General features: G+C 46.0%; 2 protein-coding genes across 2 annotated transcripts in view; one reads left to right on the forward strand and one right to left on the reverse strand.

Moving 5' to 3' along the window:
* FKBP1B (FKBP prolyl isomerase 1B) overlaps positions 1 to 11,269 on the forward strand; it is a 46,892-nt gene extending 35,623 nt beyond the window's left edge. Inside the window, exons 3-4 of the mRNA XM_082755986.1 lie at positions 5,135 to 5,247; positions 7,510 to 11,269. Of these exons, the coding sequence (XP_082612112.1) occupies positions 5,135 to 5,247; positions 7,510 to 7,638 (242 nt within the window). The 3' untranslated portion in view covers positions 7,639 to 11,269. The remainder of the gene's footprint in view (positions 1 to 5,134; positions 5,248 to 7,509) is intronic.
* A 3,074-nt stretch (positions 11,270 to 14,343) lies between these two features.
* Positions 14,344 to 18,517, reverse strand: SF3B6 (splicing factor 3b subunit 6). The gene is made up of 4 exons (XM_082757888.1): positions 18,377 to 18,517; positions 18,016 to 18,134; positions 14,596 to 14,734; positions 14,344 to 14,457 (listed from the first exon to the last, which is right to left on the reverse strand). The coding sequence occupies exons 1-4, from the start codon at positions 18,404 to 18,406 to the stop codon at positions 14,368 to 14,370; spliced, it is 378 nt and encodes a 125-aa protein (XP_082614014.1). The 5' UTR covers positions 18,407 to 18,517; the 3' UTR covers positions 14,344 to 14,367.
* Between the last annotated feature and the right edge of the window lie 45 nt (positions 18,518 to 18,562).

The raw sequence follows: 18,562 nt of genomic DNA on the forward strand, positions 1-18,562 counted from the left end.
TCCTCCAGGCATTTCCCTGGGAACGAAAAGCCCAGGGCACCAGCCGCATTGGCCTAGAAAAATATTGCCCAGATCTTTAATACTATCACAGACATAAAACTGTTTTTGTTCCTGATGGGAAACAGCAAGATTTTCAGTTATCATTAGACATGAGATCCAACCACAAGCTAGGGAGCAAGCCACCGAAGGCAGGAGAGTTGTCCTGCTTTACCACAGTATGTCCAAACTGAATCCTAAATTGGTCCATTTTCATGTAAACTGTGAGTAACCAGTAAAATCAGTGAGTTCTGCTGGTGTAGTCCAACCTGGGATATGAGTTGGGACTTTTTGGGTGTGTTTTTCCCACTACTCCTCTAGGATTGTGCTGAACTCTTCTTCTCTGAACCGTGTCCTCCTTCATACACTATGAAGGCATCAATGTTGAGATAAAGGCTTTTGTGCAGTTTCTAGAAACTTCCCAATAAATAATGGATTTTTCAGACTAAAATTATATATCAGTGATAGTCATCGACTATAAATGGGAAAATTGAGAATTTCCAGCCTGCGTGAAATTCTTCTGACAGAATATTGATGTATTTTGACATTAGAAACAATATATTTTAGGGAAGAAGGAGCACTTGAGATCAAAAATTCTTAGCTCACAGCAATGCTGACTACAGGAAATGTTGCCCCTGAGAGCCCAAGGCACTTAAGTCACAGTAACCAAATCAAATGACAGGTTTGTAACAGCACAGATTTATTACCAGGCATAATTGGAAAGGTGATTGCATTAAAGGCCATCAAAATATAGTCCCTGTCCTGAAGAACCCCTGGTCTCCATAAAACGAAACAGGATAGCGTCCTAGAAACATCTTCTGAATATCTGCCCCTCGTTCTCCTGCCAATAAATGTACGGAAAATAACTGTCTTCGAGTACATGAATTATGTTTACTTTCTGCAGGTAACTGCAGTTTGAAAAATAAGGGAACAACCTGCAACTGTTTTTTGAACATCACCCATTCAGTTCATCCCCTTAATGCTCTTGTCAAGTAAGCAAATCCCGTTGTCGAGGATAAAAGAGCAACTAGGGAAATCGAGGGATTTGTCCTGGATTAGAACCTGTGTCTGCTGATTCCCAGAATGTGTCAACACTGCAAAAATAAGTTAATTCAGTAAACGTTGGAGCCAGTGAAGCCTGGGATGCAATTCAGTCTACTTTCAGGTAGATGGATGGTTGAGTCTCCTCACTTGGGTCCTCTGAGGCCCTAGCTGCCTGGCTTTTAAAATTAATGGTGTTAACTTTTTAACTTTTTTAAGTTGGTTGACTGAGAATATACAGCAATTCCAGGAGGTTGTTGTAGTCCTCAGATACATATCTGAATGGCACGAATCATTCTTGGAGATACTGTTCTTTCTCCACTGACTGTAGACGTAGCCCAGATGACAGACTGGGACTCAGTTTCTAACTAATGATGAGTAACATTAGTAGCAGAATTCATCTCACCTCGTTTACACATATATTAACTAGATTCAGGCACCTAAATTTGACAGGAGGCCAAATTTATTATGGAAGACCTTCAGTGTTATCGCTCTCCATCCATCTAATGGATAGGTAATGGTCTGAGCATGGTTTTGGGCATGGTTTTGTTGGAACCGTGAGACTGAGCCTTTTTCATGGGAGAAGCTCTTAAAGGATCTGTTTCCTACCCAGATTTATTTTCGTGGCATGCATAGGATCTTTATGTCATTATGAACCCTACTCCTCTGCCAGACCTTGTCGAAACTGGCTAAAAGATTCAAAATTTACGAATTAAGTTCAGACGGTGCCATTAGCCTGTTCCCCTAGGAATAAACTTAAATGGTGTGGTCTTAGCTGAGGCTGACCTCAGGTAATTCATGTTAAAAGAGTAATGCAGGCACGCCTGTCCCTGGGCCTGTTCCTTAACAAAAAGATCTGTCTATTCTTTAAATTTCCTCAGCTTCAATGAGCTTTTCTACAGCCACCTAATTTTTAACACCCAGTTGATGAGGACACCTCGTATATCAGATTGTTTTCACATCCCCATGATATTCTGATGAATAATTTTGTACACTTAATTATTTTGATACGACGATTGCTACCTTTGAGAACCAAACGTGAGGTTATTGTAAGAAGCGAGCATGGAGGCATCGAGGTGTCCTTGCTCAGTCAAGCCTCCCATTGATTGCCAGGGGAGTTTTGACTTTGCAGAACAATGCCATTGATCAGTTCCCAGTTGTGTGGGTTTTTTTTCTCCCTGTTGTTAGCCAGATAAATAAAGGTGCTTGCAGGCTGAAGATGGGCATCCATCCTTGTTGAGGAATATTAACCAAATCAATTTTTTCACAAAAAGAAAATCAATTGATGCATTAGCAAGAGAGAAAATAAAACATTATGCTCTTTTAGCTCCCAGGAGGCTGAGGAGTCGACTCTAACTTTTAGAAATAGAGAGGTAAAAAAGATGGGCTTCAAAGTTCAGATCTAAATCCGGATCGGATCTTCTCCAAGACACATGGGGACTCTGACTCATTTCTAAACTCGAAGTCCATTTAAAGGGCAGTCCCATAAAAACTGACCCTCTTGCCAGGGCTTCAGCAAATACGCAGCATCTGACTCTTTGCATCCCAATTTGTCCTCCAAAAGCAATGAGGAGATTGCATTTCCGAATTCATCACTTGGTGACTTTTCATCCATTTCTGAAAATAGGATGTTCTCGTAAACATAGGAGAAAACGGAAACCTATTTTCTTCTACAAGCCTGTCTTCTCTAGACTTTTGACGGTGAAATGAGTTCAGTTTTGATATGATACATATTCAATTAGCAAGCTCTCCAAAGATACAGTTCTTGTTCTGTCACCAGTTTGATCTGTGGTATTTAGTAAACCATCAGACCTTTAAGCTAAGTATTTTAATGGGCTTTAGTTACAAAACTAAGTGAAAACATGCTGAAGTGTTGTGGAACTTTGCCTCTGAACTTGAGCTTCTAGAGTGAGGCTATTTTATGATAAACATCTTTTTCTACCTCCTTGGGATGCTGTGCGGAATAATTAATGTTTGCACACTACTTTGAATATGCAGAATCTAATGGCAGTACAAAGACTTAATATTAAAACCACAAAATATTTGGATTCTCTAATAGTCTCCTTCCATTTCATAGAAACAAATGGTTTTATGATGTGCTTAAAAACAAAATTGCTGTAGGAAAATCTGCTATTTAAGATCAAATGCTTCAAAATGATTATATGATATGCCTGAGAGTTCCCCCTGAGCTGAATCTCCCTGCCTGCCTTCCTGCATATGCATGCTGGTTTTCTCCCATCCAAATGAATCTGTGCTTGTATCCAGAAGACAGCTGTCCTGGCATCCCAGGCTGCATGAGGAGCTTCGGGAGATCACCAAGCAGATAGATTGCATAATGTGTATGTACAGCAGAGCATACAGAAAACGCCTCACTATTCTACTGTAAAAACAAAAATAATCAGGAATATGACAAATGCTGCTGGTGAAGGCTGTGAAACATAATTATGGGCAGGTTACTCCATAACTGCTCTCCTAAGGTCCTCTGCACACACCCTCTTCTCTGAAGCAGCAGCTTAGACAAGTGTTGGACTTGGTCAACAGCTAAATTGCCTTAATATGTCACTTGGTTTTCGTCCTGAAAGCTCTGGACATGGAACCTCACTTGAACAATCAATATTTTGTATTCATTACTGCAAGTCTAGAACACCATCATTACTGATTTAACCACTAATGAGTTTGGAGACACCTGTGTGTGAGCTGGTTGTTTGGACTTCCTGCAAAGAAATAGGCACTGCTACAATGCGATTCTTCGTGTCCTCATGCACATCTCTAGATTTGGTCGGATGAATTGCCCCCTGAAATTGCTTTCTTTTTCCTGACTTGTTTATAGTGGGAAACAGAGTAATTAGCTCAAAAATAGCAGGAAACGTAAAGATAGGCAAGGTGAATCCAACCCTTTTAGTCCTTGCTTTTCATTCTGGCACAGCTCTTTACATTTATCATTGATTCAGAAGATGTGCTTTTTAAGTAAGCCAAATGTGCCAGGTTTTGTTGTTTGAACAATGATTTTTCACTAGAAAAAAAAAAAAGAAAAATCAACCTCATGCATTGAACTGGTCTATTAATATAACTGCTTTAATGAAAGGAAACCAGATAGACTGTCTTTCTCATATTGAATCATAAGTATAGTATTTCTCAGCATTTCCTGTCAAAGTTTGCTGGATAAAATTGTTTTCAACCAGAAAGTTTCCCAAATACTTGCTTATTTGTGGGAGTGTGTTTCTTTTTACAGCACCTGGTACAGTAGGGTCATTGTATATGCCCAGAACACCCTGGCATTGCAGCATTACAAAGAAAGTATTTATTCTAATACATAAATATCAGCCCAACCTTGCAATATTCAGAGTGTAACATTTGGAAAGAGTGGTTCTTGACTACTCTTAAGTTTAAAGCTATCGTAAATACCAGTCTGAAAAAGAACGAGGATACCTAATGATGTAGAGCCCTGTAGAGGCTTGTCCATTTGCTGTAAAATCTGTGCATAAGTTCATAATTTACAGGCTGAAACAGTGTTGTGTCTGTCCAAATGAGCAAATAAGGTGTTAACTGTGACTGACTTGGGGCTGTATGGCAATAGAAGGAATGAGCTAAGGGAGTATTCTTATAAATGTCTTTCCCTTCCCTTCCCTTCCCTTCCCTTCCCTTCCCTTCCCTTCCCTTCCCTTCCCTTCCCTTCCCTTCCCTTCCCTTCCCTTCCCTTCCCTTCCCTTCCCTTCCCTTCCCTTTTTTTGAATGCAGTTAAACATGAATATGTTTACCTGGCAGCAAATTGGCTCGGAGTTCCCAAACCTGTATCTCCATCCCCACCCTTTGAAGTCAGAGGAAAGGTCCCGTTGGCTGCCATGAGCTTTGGACCACACATGGCACTAGTCCGGGGTCACCCATGTTCTCCACAAGGACTGTTTGGACCTGCCATACCCATTTCTGATGAGGCTTCAAAGTGAAAATGGAAACGAACAGTTGATGCGTCCAAGACACTAATTTGTCACTTCTTTCCCCTCTCAGCACTTCAGTTTAGGTGTAGCTCGGACTGAAGCTGTTTGTCTTGCTTTGGCAGGAATGCTGCAGAATGGGAAGAAGTTTGATTCCTCCAGAGACAGAAACAAGCCCTTCAGGTTCAAGATCGGCAGGCAAGAAGTCATTAAGGGATTTGAAGAAGGTGTCACACAGGTACGAAGAAGTTATTCTACCTGAACTTCAAACCACGTGAAGGGTGTGTAAGCACAGCAGTGCTCAGTGCAGTGTTGACAAGACCAAGTGGAAATGGCAGTGTGGAATCCCTCAAGGTTGTCTTAATGGTTTTAACCACCCTGCTAGGTGTCAATGTGCCACATAACCCTTGCTTCTTCCCCAGGGCTAACTACCACAAATAAACCCCATCAGCCTCTAAAATGTTCCAGGTGGCAGCATTTATGGAGTGGCTTCTCTTCAGCTGCTCCATAAAGGCCAAGCTGCCATTTTGATGACCTCCACGGCTTTGACCCTTACTGAACGGGGTACCAAACACCATTACTTTTATGACATAAGGCTCCCAGCTACAAAATTCAATGAGAAGCCCTCAGCCAGGAAAAAGAAAACTGCCCTCTGTTAACTACAATTTGAGTGCCAGCACGGTAAAACCTGGAAGGAGCCACACAAGGCAGTTCATTGCCATCTCTGCAGCGTTTTGTCTCCAACGCTGTGAGATCCCACCCTGAGGAGTGCCATCAGGGCTCTCAAGTGCCAGAGTGAGTGAAAGCAGGGTGCAAAATTCCTTTTTATTCCCTAGTTCTGGGTCCGGGAGCTCAAAGTAGGAGGAAATTGCTCAAATATTATTAACGGGAATCATTGTTTATGCTTAACTAAAGAGAAGGAAAGAATGCAAAATGAGAAACTTGGGTGCAGAGGGTTTAGTTTTAGCCCAGTGCAGATAAAGCTCTGGCAGCAAGCTCGAGGTGAATCAGTTTTATCCCTCCCCTAACACTCACTCACCACCCCATGGCCCTTCATTAGGGTGGCCTGAACCCAGGCCAGCAGCCGGGGTAGCCACACGCTGACCTCCTGCTCCTCCTAGCGGATCAGTCAGCCCGTGGCTGTCTTCTGAAGGCTTTGGGGACTGTGATTGACACAAGGCTCTTGGAAAAAGGCAGCTCACTCTGTCTAGCGTTTAGATTTGGATTTAGGGAGCTCATCTGCTCTTACACCCTCAGTCCTGTGCTCCCTGGATGTGAGGAAGTCATACATTTTTCTTCTACCCAGAGTGATCAAAGCTCCAGTTTTGGCATGTTTTATAGAAACCGAAAAGAAATTCAACAGGAGAAATTGCATAATCCATAGTCCAGTCCAGTCTTGGGAGAGAAGGCTGAGTTAAAATCACTGCCTCAAATCCAGGATCATTCCCTGGTCAGTGAATATTCAGTCACCAGCATGGGGTGCATGAGTCTTACTTTGAGAGGAATTCAAGTCCTACCTCGAATAGTTTGTTGGAAGAACAGGGTTTTGACTCTTCATACCCCAAATACTGGTGAGTACTTCTACCACTAGAACTAATCTGGGCTGAGAGAAATGGGCATCTCTGTCCGTCCCAGGGGCAAGGACTCTCTTGCGGAATGAGCAGCACCTGAGGTGAGGTGTCTGCCCTCGGATTTGAGCCTAGGGGAACCTCTTTTAAGTAGGAGTGCATCAGTCTACACATTGCATCTGCCCAGCAGTAGGAAGTTGGACGTTTACAGCATTAACCTTTGGGCAGTAGTTTTGAAGTCACAGAAGCACAGAATCACCTAGGTTTGGAGAGACCTCCAAGATCACCAAGTCCAACCCCTGATCTAACACTAACAGTCCTCCACTAACCCGTATCACTAAGCTCTACATCTAAACGTCTTTTAAAGACCTCCAGGGCTGGTGACTCCACCACTTCCCTGGGCACCCCATTCCAGTGCCTCACAACCCTTTCAGTAAAGTCATCCCTGCTGGTGGCTGAAGAAGGAAAAACGGGGCTTCTTCACTGCTTGCCAGTGAAGCAGTGATTGTCACTTCCCACCTGTGTTTCTGCTCTGATTTCTCATGACTACAAAGCTCTGACTGTACCTGCCACTGGGAGCCTTGTCCATAACGCCTGCTGACGGTGTTACAGGGATCCCACACCCCTCAGCGGAACTCACACCTCATGCAGCTGCCTCCGGGGTAAGCCGTGTGGAAGAAAATGTTCCTTGAAAACCCTTCCTGGTGCTCTCAGACTGGCTCTGGCGATCTAAATCTCACTCATCAGCAGTGAGAAGCCAGAGGAGTTAGGAGACCTGAGCTGTGGCAGCTTGAGCTTTCTACAAAGGCTGAAAGATGAATCCCATGGTTCTAACTGGCCTCGATTCTGTAAATCTGCCATGCAGCGATTTGTTCTTTTCCTCCTAATATTGTGTGTTATCTTTTTTCCTCTCTCCCACACCCAAAACCCAGATGAGCTTAGGCCAGCGAGCGAAGCTGACCTGCACACCCGAGATGGCCTACGGAGCCACGGGGCACCCCGGGGTCATCCCTCCCAACGCCACCCTCCTCTTCGATGTGGAGCTGCTCCGGTTGGAGTGAGTCTTCTCGAGGGAGGCACCTGTCGATAACCATCCCTTCCTTCTCCACTGCCCCGCAGCAGGAGAAATCTTCACTGGAATCCTCCCCTTCCCTGCTCAAGCCGTCACGTCAGTAGCGCCTGCTGTTCGGTTTCTGAAGCCTTCTCTCCGGTTTTTTAACTCTGTGGTGTCCGTAGTTGCCTTTTATCGGAAGCTTTGCTTTGGGAAAAAAAAAAACGTCTCCCGCTGTAACATGTTCAAGTTGTACATTTTATTTACCTTGCATGTAATAAACAGTCACGGTGACGATTGCAAATATATATAAATATAAATATATATATATATTCCTTACTGAAAAACCACTGCCTTACTGTACACTTAAACCAAGAAAAAAAAAATAAAAACACAAAAGGTGCTCAAGAAATCCAATGTACGCCTTGTACATGAACGGGCATTAGCCAAACAGAGTTACCTGCGCTGCCACTTTTCTCAACTTGTACGTTCTGCTTGCTGCTGTTTTAAAAAGTACTGTCTCATTTAAGAATTAAATATATATATATAAAACAATAAAATATTGATACTTTACAATTTCTGTGTGTTTTTTCTGCTTTCTGCTGACCATTGGAATGATATTTGGTGCATAAGATGCTCTTCGAACAATCACCCACCAATTTTTTTGTTATTTATGTCTCTCTTTACATGAACACGCATAATTTTACATACTGCTTCTGTTACAGACTGCCCCGTGGAAGATCCCTGTAGGGGCAGCAGCACCTAGGAGGGTGCACATAGGTGCAGGGAGGTTTCCTGACCCTCCATCATCTCCCCTGCACTGCTGGTGGCCCTTCAACATTGGCCAAAATTTGGCTGCTGAAGAGAGGGAAAGGGATGTTCCTACAGTGCAGGTTCAATTCTCAATGGTAAAACCAGCGTAACAATTCCTGCTGGAGCTGAACCAGGCTGAAAAGGAGCAAAATTGTATGCATCCACCTCACAAAACCTTGTTCATTATCACAAAATCTCATTTTTGGGCTGCACTTTCATGTGCTGGTCACGTAACCTGCCATCGTACTTCCCGCGCCGTGCTCACGGCACGCGAGGCAGGAATATTTCTTCCATTTGACAGTTGCATGAATGCACAAAGCACCGGTTCCTCCTCTGGAGGCAGGAGGATGCGTAGACTCACCAAGAGCTCGCAGTGAGGACCTTTCCCAAATGCCTTGAAAGCAAATGGTGCTGGGAAGGATCAATGCAGCGTGCCCGGAGCAACCGCGTGCTCCTGGTACACCTCCATCACCTCTCCACCCTGCTGCTGTCTACACAACAGCTCGGGCATCGCTCTCCTTTTCCTCTTCTTGGGTTTCTTATCATGGAGAAAGATTAAAAAAAACCCTAGGCACCTTTCCAGTGCCCTCAGCTGAACAACCCCAGCCTGCAAAACCCTTGTTACAGCTGCTTGATGAAGCTCTCTTCCCTCATCACCCCTCTCTCTTCAGAGACCTTTGTTGGAAGCAGAGATTATGACATTTTTCATGCCAATTTCATTAAAAAAAAAATCTGAAAGGAAAACTAATTGTGCTTTGTGATACTTAGGGAAATTAAGTCTTCAAGGAAATGTAATCTTCAGCTCTTTATTTGACTGCAAATGTGTTAATTTATTTAATTGTATCATCGATCAACACAGTACATATAATTATTACCACTGTATAATGGATTGGAAAAAATTTGCTGCCACTGCCTGTGTAATCAGATATGCTCTTGTTACTAATTTCTAAACAGTGGAGATGGAAAAAAATGACCTTCCAGGCTTAATTTCATGCCCTACTTCCTGAAAAATTAAATGGAAAGCGAGCACACACAAAAACCAGCACAGATGTAGACTGCAAGGCTGGTAACATCTGCCTTATTTGCTGCCCTCTCTGCCATTCATACAACTGAACTCATTTCCCCATCCTTTGATACTCCATTTCAAACAAAATCTTGAGCAGACCTCATCAAAACAATCCTCCGGGCATTCGATTTCCATTCCCTCTGTCTTGCAGGTACAAATTATTATTTCATTTTACATGTGCAGGGACACTGAAAGCCCTGAACAGGCACTAGAAGAAAAAGTATGAAATGGAATATTTAATGAAAGGCAGCAGCTGAGCTCTCCGAGAAATCAAAAGCTGCTGATCTTGAGGATTCATTGAAGGAATTTTTATTAATCTTATTACCCTAAAGAATTGCTTTATATATATATTTCGAAGAGCATCAAATCCTCACCCAAACAGACCCTACAGTGCACGCAACGCGCTCTGTGCTATTGATAGAGGGAATGCAGGATTTGTGTGTGACTTTAAATAAGTCTGACAGAACGCGGCTCCATCCCTAGTCCATCAGTGGTTTATTGCCAGCATTTATTTATTAGAAGCATAAATCCGGCATGGTAACGAGCACCTCTGGTTCCAGTTACAGCCAGGGGCTTTCTAAATGCTCACTAACAACTTGTGTCAGGGGTGTGTGCGTCCTTCTGGCACCCCTCAGCACCCTCACAGAGCTGCGGCTGTGCACACAGCAGTCAGGCCTCGGGGCCTGAAGGGAAATTCGCTCATTGAAGCATTCCTGAGGCACCCCGTGTGTGCTCCCAGCTGAGAAACGACAGGAACAGCACCCGGCAAATACAGGTGACAGCTTCTGTTACAGTGCTGGGCATCATCCCCCCCTCACCCAGCTGCTGAACACGCAGGAATGTTTATGCACACACCACACGTACAGTGAGGGGTGCTCAGCAAAATACTTCCCGTGTCACACCTTCCTGTAAGGATTAATTCCTTTTTAAAAAGGTTACAAACACAGCATAAAGTTTGATTAAAAAACAAAGCAAAATTATATACATGTTTATTTATGGTTTTTTTGTTTGTTTGTTTTTACTAAACAGACAGAACTGCATGTTTTAAAGTCAGATTCAATAAAAAAAAGAAAATTGTCCTTTATGACAACGTAATAGACAATAATTTTTAACCTGATTTATATATCCTCAGGCAAAGCACGTTTGCATCTGCCCATGTTCTGCGCTGGCTAGGAGTTGCACAGTCAGCGAGCTGAACATCAAAATCCAAGCACATAAATCCTCCTGGGAGGTGAGCTGACTACCTGCTGTCACACAACTCCCAGCTGTTGAGACCAGAGGCAGAGCTCAGTCCTGTCTACTTCTCAATTAGACTGGTTATGCAAACCAACAAACTGATTTTTATCCACAAGACATGAGCGCTGATGCTTTTAGAAATAAAGAGCCCCAAAATTTAAATCTGGTTTCCTTTTTCCTCCACCAGATATTACAGAGTTCAAACGATGAATGGGAAACAATTACAGAATCACAGAATCTTCTAGGTTGGAAGAGACCTCAAGGTCATCGAGTCCAACCTCCAACCTAACTCTAACAGCCCTCCACTAAACCATATCCCTAAGCTCTACATCTAAACGTCTTTTGAAGACTTCCAAGGATGGTGACTCCACCACTTCCCTGGGCAGCCTGTTCCAATGCCTCACAACCCTTTCAGTGAAGAAGTTCTTCCTAACATCTAACCTAAAACTCCCCTGGCTCAACTTAAACCCATTCCCCCTCGTCCTGTCACCAGGCACGTGGGAGAACAGGCCAACCCCCACCTCGCTACAGCCTCCCTTGAGGTACCTAAAAAGAGTGATAAGGTCGCCCCTGAGCCTCCTCTTCTCCAGGCTGAACAAGCCCAGCTCCCTCAGCCGCTCCTCGTAGGACTTGTTCTCCAGGCCCCTCACCAGCTTCGTCGCCCTTCTCTGCACCCGCTCAAGCACCTCAATGTCCTTCTTGTAGCGAGGGGCCCAAAACTGAACACAGTACTCGAGGTGCGGCCTCACCAGAGCTGAGTACAGGGGGACGATCACCTCCCTAGCCCTGCTGGCCACACTGTTCCTAATACAAGCCAGGATGCCGTTGGCCTTCTTGGCCACCTGAGCACACTGCTGGCTCATATTCAGCCGACTATCCACCATCACTCCCAGGTCCTTCTCTGCCTGGCAGCTTTCCAACCATTCCTCTCCCAGCCTGTAGCTCTGCTTGGGGTTATTGCGCCCCAGGTGCAGGACCCGGCACTTGGCCTTGTTAAACTTCATGCAGTTGACCTCAGCCCATCGGTGCAGCCTATCCAGATCCTCCTGCAGAGCTTTCCTACCCTCAAGCAGATCGACACACGCACCTAACTTGGTGTCATCTGCGAACTTACTGAGGGTGCACTCGATGCCCTCGTCCAGATCATCGATGAAGATATTAAAGAGGACCGGCCCCAGCACCGAGCCCTGGGGGACGCCACTAGTGACTGGCCTCCAACTGGACTTGGCTCCATTCACCACGACTCTTTGGGCCCGGCTATCCAGCCAGTTTCTAACCCAACGAAGCGTGCGCCAGTCCAAGCCAAGAGCAGCCAGTTTCTTGAGGAGAATGCTGTGGGAGACGGTGTCAAAAGCCTTGCTGAAGTCAAGGTAGACCACATCCACAGCCTTTCCCTCATCCACCCAGCGCGTCACTCTGTCATAGAAGGAGATCAGGTTCGTCAGGCATGACCTGCCTTTCATAAAGCCATGCTGACTGGGCCTGATCGCCTGCTTCCCCTTCAAGTGCTGCGTGATGACTCTCAGGAGGATCTGCTCCATGAGCTTTCCTGGCACTGAGGTCAAACTGACAGGCCTGTAGTTTCCCGGGTCTGCCCTCCGGCCCTTCTTGTAGATGGGCGTCACGTTTGCTAGCCGCCAGTCGATTGGGACCTCCCCCGATAGCCAGGACTGTTGATAAATGATGGACAGTGGCTTGGCCAGCTCCTCTGCCAGTTCCCTCAGTACCCTTGGGTGGATCCCATCTGGCCCCATCGACTTGTGCACATCTAAGTGCCGTAGTAGGTCACCAACCAGTTCTTCATGGATAATGAGGGCCACATCCTGCTCCCCATCCCCTTCCACCAGCTCAGGGTACTGGGTATCCAGAGAACATCCGGTATTGCCGCTAAAGACTGAGGCAAAGAAGGCATTGAGCACCTCCGCCTTTTCCTCATCTCTTGTAACTAAGTTTCCCCCCGCATCCAGTAAAGGATGGAGATTCTCCTTAGTCCTCCTTTTTGTGTTGATGTATTTATAGAAACGTTTTTTGTTATCTTTAACGGCAGTAGCCAGATTGAGCTCCAGATGAGCTTTGGCCTTCCTAATTTTGTCCCTGCACAGCCTCGCTACTTCTTTAAAGTCCTCCTTAGTGGCCTGCCCACTTTTCCAAAGCTTATAAACCCTCTTTTTCCTCCTAAGATCAAGCCACAATTCTCTGTTGAGCCAGGCCGGTCTTCTTCCCCGCCAGCTCGTCTTTGGGCACGTGGGAACAGACCGTTCCTGCGCCATTAAGATTTCCCTCTTGAAGAGCGCCCAGCCTTCCTGGACCCCTCTGCCCTTCAGAACCGCCTCCCAAGGGACTCCACCAACCAGTGTCCTGAGCAGCTCAAAGTCAGCCCTCCGAAAGTCCAATACAGCGGTTTTACTGGTCCCCTTCCTGGCCTCGCCAAGAATAGTGAACTCCACCATTGCGTGGTCACTCTGCCCTAGACAGCTCCCGACGATCACGTCCTCCACCAGTCCTTCTCTGTTTGTGAAGAGAAGGTCTAGCGGGGCACCTCCCCTGGTAGGCTCACTAACCAGCTGCGTCAGGAAGCTATCTTCCACGCTCTCCAGAAACCTCCTAGACTGCTTTCTCAGGGCTGTGTTGTGCTTCCAGGATATGTCAGGGAAGTTGAAGTCCCCCACGAGTACAAGAGCTGATGATTTTGCAACCTCTGTCAGCTGCCTGTAGAATTCCTCATCCGTCTCCTCATCCTGGTTCGGCGGTCTATAGCAGACCCCGACCAGGACTTACCACCACTATCTGTGGCCTTGCTTTGCTCTGGTATTACCTAACAACATGAAAAGCATGAAGTTTATTCCTGATGCTCCTACTAACTTCAGTTTTAACCTGGTACACTTAAAAATCTCTCTCTTAGCTATACAGCAAGATTGTCTCACAGCAGCTCACCTGGTCTGTCCTCATTGCTGGGAACAAGGCATTTTGACAGAAGTCACCAAAGCAGCTGGACTATTTTAAAAGGCCACTCATTTCCTAGTTCGTAGAAGAAACTTCATTATAAACATGGAGTCAGGCTTTGTTTGTTCCTAGTAACAAACATTCTGAGGAGAAAGGTGCAGTGAATTGTATAAAACATACAGGTGTGAACAAGAATCAAACCATTTTTTTTTTTTAATGAAAAACCAAAAAGCAAAAGAATCCCTGTGGCAGGGACACTTATTTACTCGCAATACTCCATTTTTAAGAGTGGCAAGTGAAATTCACCACGCAGACAGCTGATACAAAGCCCCTTGAGCTCTCTGCATTAACTGGCTGCCCTGTTTAAGCTCAGTCCTGCAGTCTGGGCAGGATTTCAGCAGGCCTGTGCTCGGTCCTGTCCTACAAGGGCCTGCCAGAGAGGACAGTGGTTACACAGCGCTTACAGCTCAGCCCTGCAACACGATGAAGCTGTGTCCATTTAGGGGGGGTTGGTCTTAAAGCAGATCTTCTGATGCTTTACATTTATTCCTAATACGAAGATCTAAAGATTGAGATTACAGCCTATTAAATTTTAAAAATATATACATCAGAGAGAATCCTTACGCAGTTCAAGAACACAATGGCAGGTCTTGAAAACAGTTTTCAAAAAAAATTATCAGTTTATTTTGGTGGGTCTGTGTTAATTCCATATTTTTCCTTGAGAAGTTTAAGCTGTTCCTCTTTCTTCTTTGTGTCCATCTTCTGGAATGCCTGTGGTTAGGAAAATAAAAATAAAAGGCATAAGAAGAAAATCTGAACCTTTTGGCGTGTTCATTGCCAGAAATGGCCACCAGTTATCACCATGGGTGACACTGGTCTCAGGAAGCTTAGAAAACACCAAGCACTCACCCTGTTTGCGTTGTAGTACAAAACGACGAGGTATCTGTTGCACACGTTGAACCCTGACAGATGATCACAGGCGTTTTTAGCATCGAAGATGTCTTCATAGACTACGTAGGCTGTTCCTCTCGTTTCGGGAGTGTTCCCACTGCAGAGCAAGATCAGGGTGAATGTTAGACTAACTGAACAGGAAATTATTCTACTCGTGTTTAGCAGTGACTGAGATTGGATTAGCTCGTGGAGCTTCACCACAGAATGATTACTGGGTTTGCTTGGCACTGAAATCTATCCCTGCTTCCTACACCAATCTTGGAATTCAGAGTCAGAAGCGGTAGGAAAATGTAACAGATGTGGTGCTGTTGCTGTGAGGGGTTATCATGTTTCGGCAAAGTTTTTGGAACAGCAGTTAGCTTGTTTTATCGAAGGTTATGGGATTGGGCTGTCTGCTAGTGGCTGCCCAGACCTGCTGCCTCCCAGGATGGGATGCTGTCCTTAGCGCACCACAAACCAGCTGCGCTGTTCCAAGACCACTTCAGACACACAGCCACCACCTGTCAGGCCACTGATCCAATTTCCTTTGCCTGGGGGACAGCAGACACGTCTGGCCCCATAACGCTAATGAGCTCAGAGAGCTGACAGAGCTCACGGGTCCCAAAGATCCCGGCTGGAACACAGCTGCAGTGACCTTTATCAGCAGAACCCTTCCTAAGGCACTGACTTGTCAGAGAACTCCACCAAATGTCATCTCGCATGTCTGCTCTGGGATGCATACGCAAATGAAGAGGTGAACAGGTTAAAAACCGCACAAAGGGGCTAAGTCGTTACAAAGGGATCTCCACAGCGCTTCCTGTCTCACAACATCAGGATTTCTGAACACAATACGAACCAGCAGTGCTGAACAATCAGCAGGCACGCTGCTAGCGGCTCCTGTCAGAAACACTTCAGCGCATCTCCTGACACACCTGAATGCTTCACGTGCTGCTGTCACACCGCTCCAAACAACCCTTTTTCAGAAATCTTAGCTTTCCTTTACTGACTAATGACCGTTAATGAACGATTCCACCTATTTAGCCAAGTAACAAATTTACACCATCCCTTGCTCCTTTTACCACTTCCCCAGTAACTTTTGTTGCTCAACTCTGTATTGGAAGGATTGCACCAGCTGCACGTTCCAACCCAGCATTCAAGAGGACACCCCCATATTCCCCTCTGTTCCTGCTTGTTTCCTGAAAGGAATTCTATGCATAAAACTTGCTGTTCCTGTGCTGGTTTTACACAGCTGGGCAGCTGAGCCCCACCACATCTCAAAGGAAAAGGGGAAGAAAATGTGATAGGAAGGACTCAGGGGTTGAAATAAGGACAGGGAGATCAATCAACAGTTACCACCATGGGCAAAATAAACTCAGTATAGGGAGAGTAATGCAATTTATTACTTATTACTAAGAAGCTAAAGCAGCAAGAACCTAAAACACAAAACAAAACCACCTTCCTCCCCCCTCCCATCCACCTTCTTCCACTTTCTCCCTCCAAGTGGTGCAGGGGAACAGGCAATGGGGCTGCGGTCAGTCCCTGACGCTTTGTCTCCGCCGCTCCCTCAGGGTCCCTCTCTGCCCCTGCTCCACGCGGGGTCCCTCCCACGGGATGCCGTCCTTCCCAAACTGAGCCTGCGGGGGCTGCCAACTGGCAGCAGCTCTTCAAGACCTGCTCCCACACGGCTCTGTCCCACGGGGTCCATCCCCCAGGAGCAAACTGCTCCAGCACGGGTCCCCCACGGGTGGGCGGCAGCTCCCCCCAGACCTCCTGCTCCTGCGGGGGCTCCTCCACGGGCTGCAGTGTGGAGATCTGCTCCATGTGGGACCCCTGGGCTGCAGGGGGACAGCCTGCTCCACCAGGGGCCCCTCCGCAGGCTGCAGGGGAACTGCTGCTGTGTCCCTGGAGCACCTCCTGCCCTCCTGCTGCACTCACCTGGGGGCTGCAGGGCTGCTACTCTCACATTTCTCACTCACTCCCAGTTGCTGTTGCACAGCAGTTTTTTTCCCTTCCTTAAATCTGCTCTCCCAGAGGTCCACAGAGGGTTGCTCATGGCTCAGTTCTGGCCAGCAGCAGATCCCATTTGGATGGACTCCTTTTTGTTCCCTCTGCTCTGACGTGGGGCAGCTGCTGGGCTCTGCTCACAGAGGCCACCCCTGCAGCCCCCTGCTACCAAACCCTTGCCACGTAAGCCCAATGCAGTTCCTTACACTGAACAACCATTTTTCATCACTATGGCTCTGACTGAAATAAGCACTTTTATCTGGGGTAAAGTTTGGTCTGTTTAGCTGTTACCATCTTTACATCCTGCGTAATGCAACCAGTGAAACTCACTGTGGATTCAGTACCCACCCCACTCTCAGAGCATAAGAAACAGACAACAACATAAGCAAGGCCATGTTCTGCTCTGGTCCAACTAACAACCTACTCCAAAACTCAGAGATGCCACAAGTTATTTTGTCAACACCTGGACAAAGGCAGTATGAAAAAACCTTATCAAATAAAATCTATGTTTCCTCTCTATTTGTTCATCTAAAGAAGTATGACTGACAATGTTTTCTTTTTAAGTACTGAACATGAGCTCCAAGTTTGGTCACCCACTGCTTTCCAAATACTTAGAGGGAGAAAAAAAAAAAACAAAAACTTTTTCTGAATGTCAATACTGCAGCCAATCTTACTGCAGTTCTCAATAGCTAATCCCAAATTCCAGCTTCAACTGACTCTTTTTGCCTGCAACTTATTAGAACACATTATTAACCAGATGAAATCATGGGTAAATCCACAGCAATTCGACAGTACTCTGGGTAACAAGGAACGTCAGAGCTCAGGTCTTCAATATTCAAAGGAACTAAAAGGAAGAAACTCAAACGTGCTGTAGAGAAGTATAACCTTGGTGCATTTAGAACAAAGTTATGGTCAGATCTCTCTGATCCAAGGACTACAGCTTGAGGACAAGCTGGATCTGATAGTGGTGCACTAGTTTTTGGTAGACATGTCCAGTACCAACAGCAGCATCTCTACTTTTCCATTAGTTCAGTATCTATTACTAATTAAGCAGCAAAAGTGGTTGCTTCCAACCCTCGCTTCTCAAACATTTCCATTACAATAAAAGGTTAGTGCATTTAAGGTTGATTTAAATAAAAGTCCTTATTTTACCTCCTTACCTATATTCACATCAGGTTTAAGCTTTTCCAATCTATCTACCAGCAATATTCTTTCCTACAGAATTCACACAGAAGAGAAACATCACCACCTTCCCCGGGGATGCTCTGAAAGTACATTCACCTTTTCAGCTGTAAAATCCAATTATTACCTACGGTAGTAGCACCACTGACTTAGAACAGCTACCCCAACGCCCACAAAACACTTAAGTTCTCACAGAGAGCTAAACGTACTCACACTCGGATCTGCCGAATAGGCCCGTATTTCCCAAAGATATCGTACATCTCCTCCGCGGTGATTTTATAGGGCAAGTTCCTGATGTAGAGGATCCGGTTGACTTCTGGCGGCAGCCGGATCTGGACGGGAAACAAGCCATGCGGTAACAGGCTGAAAACACTCACTTCAAACCTTACATGTTACAATTTAAGTACTAAACCTCGCGCCTACGACAGCGGAGAGACTCCACGTCCCTTTCTCCCCCTCAGCGGCTGTGCTTTTGCCTAACCAGAGAGCAGCCCGGAGGGCCGCCCCTCTCTCCCAGAGCCACCCCTCGCCTCACACCCCTCCCGAAGGCCTCGGGGCAGGGGAAAGCACTCACATTAGCTCGTTTGGCCGCTTGCATCGCCATGGTGCCGGCTGGAAGGGGGGCCTAAGGTCTGGGAGCGAGATGGCGGCGGGCAGCGCTCCTCCAGCCCCGCCGTTTACCTCAGCGAGGTGCCCGGATGCGATCCCGGCAGGCACCGCGCAGCGCACCGCAAATTGCGTAACGCCGGCGGCGCGCCGC

Source organism: Aythya marila, assembly GCF_965140915.1.
Source record: "Aythya marila genome assembly, chromosome: 3".
NCBI lineage: Eukaryota > Metazoa > Chordata > Aves > Anseriformes > Anatidae > Aythya > Aythya marila.